At 32.7% G+C, this 10,352-nt stretch overlaps 1 protein-coding gene across 1 annotated transcript in view; it reads right to left on the bottom strand.

The window, feature by feature from the left end:
- ahr1b (aryl hydrocarbon receptor 1b) overlaps positions 1-9,882 on the bottom strand; it is a 51,038-nt gene extending 41,156 nt beyond the window's left edge. The window contains exons 1-2 of the mRNA XM_051095055.1: positions 9,237-9,882; positions 7,537-7,724 (exon numbers count right to left, since the gene is read on the bottom strand). Coding sequence (XP_050951012.1) covers positions 7,537-7,724; positions 9,237-9,277 — 229 coding nt within the window. The 5' untranslated portion in view covers positions 9,278-9,882. The remainder of the gene's footprint in view (positions 1-7,536; positions 7,725-9,236) is intronic.
- Positions 9,883-10,352: the final 470 nt, after the last annotated feature.

Genomic DNA, 10,352 nt, shown 5'->3' with positions numbered 1-10,352 from the left:
CCAATTCAGTCAATTCAGAAGAGATTCAGGCTTGATGGCATGAGACTTTATAAATAACATTACGACTATAGAAAATACCCTTGTAGGAAAAAAAAAAAGAAAGAAAATAAAAATAACATTAAAGTCAGAAAATCATCCAGCTCAAAAATAGAAAGTAAAATAATAAAATAAAAATCATAAATTTGAAAATAATCCAGCTAAAATATATAATTTGATTCATTTTTTAAATCAATTGACAACACTATTTACATTTTTTATATCTGTCCTACATTTCCTAAAAAAATTAAATTTTAATATTTGTCCCACATTTCCTAACTAAAAGAATTAGGAATATCTGATTTCACTTCTTGAAAAAGCAGGTTGACATGATGACACAGTTAGTCTTTGTAATAAAAAATGCTGCTGAAACCGACGTTTGAAAGTTACTGTTATATAACTTTCTGTATTTTCTGCCGTAAAAACTTGGTTTTACTGCAGAAGCTACACAAAGTGTGATATAATCTGTTGTAAAAGCAGGGACAACCAGTCTGAAGTGATCATTGCAGCGGACGTTTCGTGGAAAAAACGATCAGAGGCTGCTTTTGGCAGGGTGGCTGGTGATTAGAGCAGAGATCTTGTAAAGCAGGATGCTAATTGTACTAATGCACTGGCCAGACTGGAATAATGTTTATGCTTAGCAGAGATTTCTGTCTTATTCCAAACATCCCTTTTCATTTTAAATGATTACTTTACTGAGAAAGAACAGACTATTTACTAGTTACAGAGAAATATAATTTCATAATATCCGTTATTTACTCACAGAAATGCCAGCAAGTGTTTAACTCAAGTCACTTCCAAACTCAACTGTACGGTGACAATCACATTTTGGTCTTTTAGCCCCAATAATGGGCTACTGTGTACATGAAAATGCCATAAAATCAATAAAAACACTTTATATTGGGATACATTTTTCTTTGGACACACAATATTGTGATCACAGATGATGAGAGCTATAGCTAAACGAGAAGCAAGACTGACACGGTGTCTGCAATCGGAACCATACGCATAAATGTGATAATCCCTTTAATACACAAACAATCACAGCACAGTTTATGTGTACGCGTATTTTAAGCCAAAAATTAAAACAACACGACATTGTTGTGGCATCAAACTAAACAAACCACAGGCATCTGACTCGGTGAAAACATCTCATGACATAATGAATCATTCTAATTGGCGCTCGACTAATGAATGCTGGCAAGACATCGACGGCTTTTTATTTGTGTGTTTAATAAATGTCATAACCATAAGCTTTCCATAAATCAGCAGAGACCTGCCAAGATGGTGTTCACAATCCACTATCCATCATGGCGTAATTAAAGCCTCGCTCGCTCATCTCCTTCGCTTTTATATGAGTCAGACTTCCCATGATGCCTTGGCGAAGCCCTTCTGAGACAAACCAAAGAGAGGTACTTTTTAGTAGCAAATTGGGTCTTTTTATACCCGAAATGTGGCCAAAATCATACATTTTTACTGTCATACGAAATGCAAACATTGGTTTTAATGTGCTTATGTTACAGTTCACTAGTCTTGTATGCTGAATTAACGCATGAATCAACCAAATACTGGAGAAATATGTAGTTGTCTGAGCTAAATCACACCTAATGTATATTACTTTTGTTCTTCTTTTTTCAGCATTTTTGGAATTAAAAGTAGGATTATTTAAAATAATGCTAAGAACCTTAGATGACGAGAGATAAAGAAGTAAACAGAAAGAGAAGGTTAAAAAAAAAAACACTTTTCAGTGACTAAAGTTGATCAAAATGAAGAGCTCTTGTGGTGCCATCTGGTTCTCAATCCTAATTCGTAGGTATCCAGCATGCAGAAAGATTAAGGATTGCCCTGTGTTAACCTGGCAATACAAATAATCACAAAAAATAGGGAAAACAGTCTTCTAGGCAGAGATCCCAATGTGCCCTCAGAATTAGGCTTTAATTGGAAATTCTATGTCCAGTTGTTAATAAATGCACTTTATATTTATTTATTAGAAAATATTTCTTTACATATATTTTAAACTTATTAGTTGGCGAAATATATTTAAAAACAAAAATAAATAGCATCATGTGATTAAAAAATGTGGCTAAAAAAATAGATTCTAATTATAAAATAATGTATTGTATATAAATAATATAGTTATTAATTTTAAGTCCATTCATTATTTTTGACATATACACTTATGTTTTTTATGTTCTAATAGTTATGTTCTAATAAAAATTTGAATAAAAGATGACTTAAAAATGAAAATAAATAATACTTGAATATAAAGAACACTTAAAATATATTAGCTTTATAATTATAAAATAATATTTTTACTTAATATAGTATATAGTATATATCTATTTTAAATACATTAACAGGCAACATTCATCTTTTTTTGAAAACAAAACAAAACAATTTTGTGTTGGAATCTCCCCAGCATCAAACAAAAGAATAAAACAAAACCATTTTGTCTTGGAATCTCTCTGGCATAAACAAAACAAAACAAAACAAAACAAAACAAAACAAAACCAAACAAAACAAACGAAAAACAAAATTGTGTTGGAATCTCTCCAGCATCAAACAAAAGAATAAAACAAAACCATTTTGTCTTGGAATCTCTCTGGCATAAACAAAACAAAACAAAACAAAACCAAACAAAACCAAACAAAACAAACGAAAAACAAAATTGTGTTGGAATCTCCCAGCATCAAACAAAAGAATAAAACAAAACCATTTTGTCTTGGAATCTCTCTGGCATAAACAAAACAAAACAAAACAAAACCAAACAAAACCAAACAAAACAAACGAAAAACAAAATTGTGTTGGAATCTCCCCAGCATCAAACAAAAGAATAAAACAAAACCATTTTGTCTTGGAATCTCTCTGGCATAAACAAAACAAAACAAAACAAAACCAAACAAAACCAAACAAAACAAACGAAAAACAAAATTGTGTTGGAATCTCTCCAGCATCAAACAATAGAATAAAACAAAACCATTTTGTCTTGGAATCTCTCTGGCATAAACAAAACAAAACCAAACAAAACAAACGAAAAACAAAATTGTGTTGGATTCTCTCCAGCATTAAACAAAACAAAAAAAAACAAATGAAAAAACAAAATTGTGTTGGAATCTCTCCAGCATTAAACAAAACAACAAAACAAAACCATTTTGTGTTGGAATCTCTCCAGCATTAAACAAAACAACAAAACAAAACCATTTTGTGTTGGAATCTGCTAACAAAAAAAAAAAATCTTGTGTTGGAATCTCCCAGCATCGAACAAAACAAAACAAATGAAAAAACAAAATTGTGTTGGAATCTCCCAGCATTAAACAAAACAAAACAAAACACAAAACAAAACAAAAATAAAACAACCATTTTGTGTTGGAATCTCCCCAGCATCAAACAAAACAAAATAAAATAAACAAACAAAACAAAGCCATTTTGTTGAAATATTCCCAGCATCAAACAAAACAAAACAAAAATAAACAAAACAAACAATTATGTGTTGGAATCTCCCTGGGATTAAACAAAACCATTTTGTGTTGGAAACTGCTAACAACCCCCCACCCCCAAGCATCAAACAAAACAAAACAACACCATTTTGTGTTAGAATCTCAATCATCAACGATCATCATTATGTTCTAACATGAATAAAGTATGACTTAAAAAATGAAAATAACTAATACTTAAAATATATTAGCTTTATAATTATAAAATAATATATTTTAAATAATATAGTATAGTCATAATTTTTTGACAAAAAAATCCCTCCAGCATAAAAAAACAAAACAAAACAAAACAAAACAAAAAACCATTTTGTGTTGGAATCTGCTAACAACAACAACAAAATCTTGTGTTGGAACCTCTCCAGCATCGAACAAAACAAACAAAACAAAACAAAAAAACAAAACAAAACAAAACAACAAAAAAAAAAAAAAACATTTTGTGTTGGAATCTCCCCAGCATCAAATAAAACTAAATAAAATAAACAAACAAAACAAACCATTTTGTGTTGCTATATGCCCAGCATAAAACAAAAAACAAAACAAAACCATTGTGTGTTGAAATCTCTCTGCTAGCAGAAAATCTCCTGACATCAAACAAAACAATGCCATTTTGTGTAAGAATCTCCCCAACATCAAACAAAGCAAAACAATTGTGTGTTGAAATCTCCCTGGCATCAAACAAAACAACAAAACAAAACAGAACCATTTTGTGTTGGAATCTCCCTTCAAATGAAATGAAAAGGAATGAAACAAAACGAAACAAAACAAAACAAAAAACAAAACAAAACAAAACAAAAAACAAAACAAAACAAAACAAAACAAAACAAAACAAAACAAAACAAAACAAAACAACCATTTTGTGTTGGAATCTCCCCAGCATCAAACAAAACAAAATAAACAAACAAAACAAAACCATTTTTGTTGAAATCTTCCCAGCATCAAACAAAACAAAATAAACAAAACAAAACCACTTTGTGTTGGAATCTGCCCTGCATCAAATAAAAAATAATAATAATAATAATAAAAATAAACAAAACCATTTTTGTTGAAATCTCCCAAGCATCAAACAAAACAAAACTAAAAAACATTTTCTGTCGGAAGCTCCCCAGCATCAAACAAAACCACAAAACAAAACAAAACAAAACAAAACAACAACCATTGTGTGCTGAAATCTCCCTGGCATCAAACAAAACAAAAAAAACAAAAAAAATCATTTTTCCTAAGCATTACTATTTCCAATGCAAGAGGTCAATCCAGTGCATTTGAGACAGGAAAAGAGAGAATTAAAGATATATATATAGTAGACTCCAGCATTTAGCTCCACTTCCTAAATCTTACAAGCATTTTACAGAAAGCTGGAATCTAATATTCACAAGTCAAAGAGCATTTGCTCTGTTTACTCATAACAAATGATGTTTTATTTACGCATAACAAATTATGTTATGTTTTTCTGAAGGATAGAAGAGAGAGGGGGAATGTAACCGCTGGTGCCATGACCCGGAGTTGAAGAATATAAATAGAGACAGAAAGAGTGAGGAAAAAGCAACACTAAGAAGTGCACTAAGAAGAAGGGCAAGTCTAATTGGGGTCTTGTTTTAGCTGCAGTCTCTTCGATAACACAGAAAGCTTCCTGAGGCATTGTAAGTGCTGCAAACACTGACCTACATTCAGTCGAACAACATCTCGCCATCCCCAGGGAGGCCTTCAGAACTTATTTACGCTGATCCAGAGTCAGTCACTAAACACATTAATTTGACGAATTCTACAAAACGGTGAGATCTGGCATCATTTTCATTTCTAGCAATGTTGTCCATAGTAAAAATAAAGTTATATTTTTAAAATTCTGTGTCATTTAATAAATTGCTCTGCTTCTGGAACAATTCAGTAATTTTGAAATAATCCAGTTGGATAGCAATATCCAATAATTATTATGGTTGAAAGTAAATTGAATGTCAATTCATAATAATTATCTCTGCAATAACATCAACAATGTTGCCACTGATGTTGCAATGACTATAATTGTCAATAAAATCGTTGAAAAATTTGTCATTGTTATAAAATGACAACACAAGATAATTCATAAACGCACATTCATTCCGTCGTACACCTGAACAGCCATTTTAAAGTCCACTTCCTTAAATAAACACACCCATCCATTTTATAAATTCTTTAAGCTCGTTATGTTTAATTATTCATGCCTCAGAGGAGGCCTGTTCCCGCAGTGCAGCGCAGCACGTCCGTCTCCATTCCAGAGTCACAGAGACAATGACATATTTATCCAATAACACTGCGGTTACAGACGCAAACTTGCTCTGAGTTTTTTATTTGTTGTCCGAAGGGAAAGAAAGAGTGATGCATGCGCTGAAAAACTCACACAATCTGCCGGCGTGAACGTGTGGACGTATTGTTAAGATGTTCCCTTCGTAAGCAGGAAGAAAATCTATCCATCTATCTATCCATCTATCCATCTATCCATTTATCTATCGGTCTATCTGTCGGTCTATCAGTCTATCTATCTATCTATCTGTTTTTTTTGTCTATCTATCTATCTATCTATGTTTTTTTGTCTACCTGTCTGTCTATCTATCTATCTATCTATCTATCTATCTATCTATCTATCTATCTATCTATCTATCTATCTATCTATCTGTCTATCTATCTATCGTCTATCAGCCTATCTGTCTATCTATGTTTATTTGTCTACCTGTCTGTCTATCTGTTTGTTTATCTGTTTCACCTATTTTTCTATTTTCTATTTACCTATCTGTCTATCTACCTGTCTGTCTGTCTATCTCTATCTCTCTATGTATCTATCTGTCTACCTACCTGTCTGTCTGTCTGTCTGTCTGTCTGTCTGTCTGTCTGTCTGTCTGTCTATCTATCTATCTATCTATCTATCTATCTATCTATCTATCTATCTATCTATCTATCTGTCTGTCTGTCTGTCTGTCTATGTTTATTTGTCTGTCTGTCTGTCTGTCTGTCTATGTTTATTTATCTGCCTGTCTGTCTGTCTATCTGTATACCTGTTTGTTTATCTGTTCATCTGTCTGTCTCTCTGTCTACCTGTCTGTCTGTCTATCTATCTATCTATCTATCTATCTATCTATCTATCTATCTATCTATCTATCTATCTATCTATCTATCTATCTATCTATCTACCTTCCTGTCTGTCTGTCTATCTATCTATCTGTTTATTTATCTGTTTATCTGTCTATCTCTCTGTCCACCTGTCTGTCTCTCTGTCTACCTGTCTATCTATCTACCTATCTGTCTGTCTGTCTGTCTATGTTTATTTGTCTGTCTGTCTGTCTATGTTTATTTGTCTGCCTGTCTGTCTGTGTACCTGTTTGTTTATCTGTTCATCTGTCTGTCTCTCTGTCTACCTGTCTGTCTGTCTGTCTATCTACCTATCTGTCTGTCTATGTTTATTTGTCTGTCTGCCTGTCTGTCTGTGTTTATTTGTCTGCCTGTCTGTCTATCTGTGTACCTGTTTGTTTATCTGTTCATCTGTCTGTCTCTCTGTCTACCTGTCTGTCTGTCTATCTATCTATCTACCTATCTGTCTATCTATCTGTCTGTCTGTCTGTCTGTTTATTTGTCTGTCTGTCTGTCTATGTTTATTTGTCTGCCTGTCTGTCTGTTTATCTGTGTACCTGTTTGTTTATCTGTTTATCTGTTTATCTGTCTCTCTGTCTACCTGTCTGTCTGTCTGTCTATCTATCTATCTCTCTATCTTTCCTTCCATCTCTCTTTTGTCCATCTAATTGTTCTGGTTGTTAACAAGCATACAGCATGGCAGTCAACATTTTTATAATTAATGAGGGCATTTTATTTATTTATTTATTTTTTGCATTTTCATTTGGCCATTTCCCACTCCATCTAAAAAGTCCGCTGTGTCTTACCCTGCATTACGACACGGTGCTACAAGAATGCCATCAGCCTCAGCTGGACAAGGACACATACATCCAGCAAATACACAAAGTCATGAAGCTGCATGTGAACTCACCAGTGAAGAAGTTTTTAGCACGCAGGTAACTGACACTCAGCCGCAGGATGGAGAGTTTGTCCAGGCTGCTCGTGACCTCCTCAGGAAACGGAAGGAGCTTGGCCAACCGGTCCAACTCAGAGTTTAAACGATCACGATGACGCTTGGATGGGTTAGACTTCACCCCCTCAGCCGGGGGCTGCTTCACCCTGAGCACAAGAACACATTTCTTTAAAAACACTCCTAAAGATAACATTCAACAGTGTTTTTTACACACAAGGTCTGTTTGGACAGAATCATGAAAGGCATGAAAATACAGAAGCCACATTCACAAGTCTCGCATTGATTTGCACAGGCTGTTGTTTTTACTAAATTTAGTCAATTGTCAAGTTTCATATTCTGCCTGTCATGTTAATAACTTTGCATATTGTTTTGTCTGTGTTTTTCTTAGCCATACTAACAAATTTCAATGTTTGATTTTAAGAAAATTTGTGTGTACCTTTGTACAACATACAAATTTGGGTCACCACCCTAACGTAAAATCTGAGCCCTGACACACACACACGTCACGGATCCATACACACAGAGCTGTTACAAAATAATCTGTTACTGTAAATACAATTATAAGATTTTATTATAAACAAAAGACCTCAGTATAATTAAAAAATATCAATACCAAAAGGGAAAATCGTAAGGGGGAAAAATGACTACAAACACATAAGTGTTTTTAGACAAATGTAGTGGATTTAAATATTGTAGGTAATAAAACATAATGAAAAAAAAAAAAAAAAAAAAAAACTTCAAAAATACAAAATATAATTACTAATCCTGTTATCTAAGAGAATATAATAAGAAAATAGGAAATAAGATTACGATACCTATTTGGCCTACACTAATAGGTGGAAGAATTATATATGCTTAATTTATTTTATTACATCTATCATTAAATATATAAATGTAATTATTAGCAATATAAATTCTAGACTAAATAAGTAGGCTTATATTTAAAAATCATCATGTTGCAATAAAACGTGACTTATAATTGTACACAAAATATGAGTTTACGCCATTCACTGTTTAAATAAAATAATTTATATTAAAAATTCTGCAAAGTAAAACATTAGATTTATAATTATAAAATTATATAATAAAATAAATTACATTATGTAACATTATATGCATTATATAAAATGAATTATTTTCTCAGATTTTTTTATTTATTTATTTTTTTATTTTCAGCATTCTTGTTTACAACAAAATTTTAGGGTTTTTAATATAATATAATATAATATAATATAATATAATATAATATAATATAATATAATATACGGTTTGGTTTGTCCTCTGTTTGAACACTATAGTTTCATTTTATCAAAAACGGAAACGAAAAGGACAAACCACCTTATAAAAATTACATGAAAATTGCAATATAATATCGAAATGCACGTACATTAAATAACAAATATTGCAGCACTGGTTTAATACTCGTACCAGTAATGCTTTGATTAATTTAAATGGAATAATAACAGATAAATATAAATATTTACTTCAGACAGATGGGCCTTACAAGAGAACAGATTACACATGCGATTTGGGTCAGATGAACATTACTATACTGTAATAAGTTTTGGAGTCAGAAATGCAACAAAAAACATAAATTACCAATTAAAAACGAATAACAGTCTAACAATAACAAACACATATTTATTTTAATAACTTACGTTCTTTGCACTGGCTTTCTTCTTTTGCGTCCGGCATACATGGTGTCTGGATAGTCCAACTGTTCAGCTCCAATAAATTTAACCCACAATTTACACCAGATTAAATACCTATCTTTTTAAAAAATTTAAACAGGAAAACTCAGTTTTCTTGTACACGTCATAGGTGTTCAAATTCAAAAATTCTTAGTATTATAATAAATACAAAATGTCCAAAAACCTGTATTTAATATCAATCTAACAAATTTAAACGCCAAAACAGCGTTAAAAAAAGTGAAAATCCTCCTTAAATATACTTCAGTGTTCATATGTGAAGTGACAGCAGGTCTTCTTCATCATATTCGTCATCTTCAGCGCTACTGAGTTTGTATAAGCAGCCCTCCAAAGTCATATGTGTGGATAAACCAATACATTTGAATCTATATTTACACTGAACGGGCAAAATAAACCAAATCCACAGTCATAATTTGTTCCAGCTTCGTGTCTAATTCATTTTTGTCCGAGCCGCTCCATTAAGTCCCCCAACTGCGCGCCCCCGACATCAGCTTGCAGGGGCACGCGCATTTGGTTGACCAGGCAACCAGCACAGATTTGCGCAGGAGCGCGCACAGAGCATCAGAGGCCACGGCTTAAAGGCAAAGGGGAAAAATCTCCTAGGATACAGGACTTCAGGCTTTACGTCTCCTGTGATTGGTTACGCCCTCCAAAATTACGATTACTCGCTTATGAATATTAATAACGAAGCGTGACGTGATTTGCGGAAAAGCAGACACGGACGTAGGATCACGAACAATAATAAGATTAAATGCTGGAGGCCCGGGTGAGTCTGATTAATATTAATTAGACACTCATAGCCAATCAGGGAGCAGGTTTTTTTTTTTACAAACTAAATGACCTCTAGAATATTTTTTCAAATCGACAGTTCCCCATAACGTAATTCTCCATAACATAAAAGTTCATTTTAATTTAAATATCATATGCCTCATATGCTTCCAAAGAGGAAAAAAATGAATTTGCAATGCAGTGAAATCCCGGGTTAATTCCTTTTTTGGAAGCTCCTGTTATGACGCATCATTTCCTGCGCTTTCGGAACCATTTTTATAAGGCTGTTCGACATTT

The sequence above is a fragment of the Labeo rohita genome, chromosome 22 (assembly GCF_022985175.1).
Source record: "Labeo rohita strain BAU-BD-2019 chromosome 22, IGBB_LRoh.1.0, whole genome shotgun sequence".
Classification (NCBI taxonomy): Eukaryota; Metazoa; Chordata; class Actinopteri; order Cypriniformes; family Cyprinidae; genus Labeo; species Labeo rohita.
The sequence above is the reverse complement of the archived record's forward strand: the minus strand, read 5'-3'. Positions and strand labels throughout refer to the sequence as shown.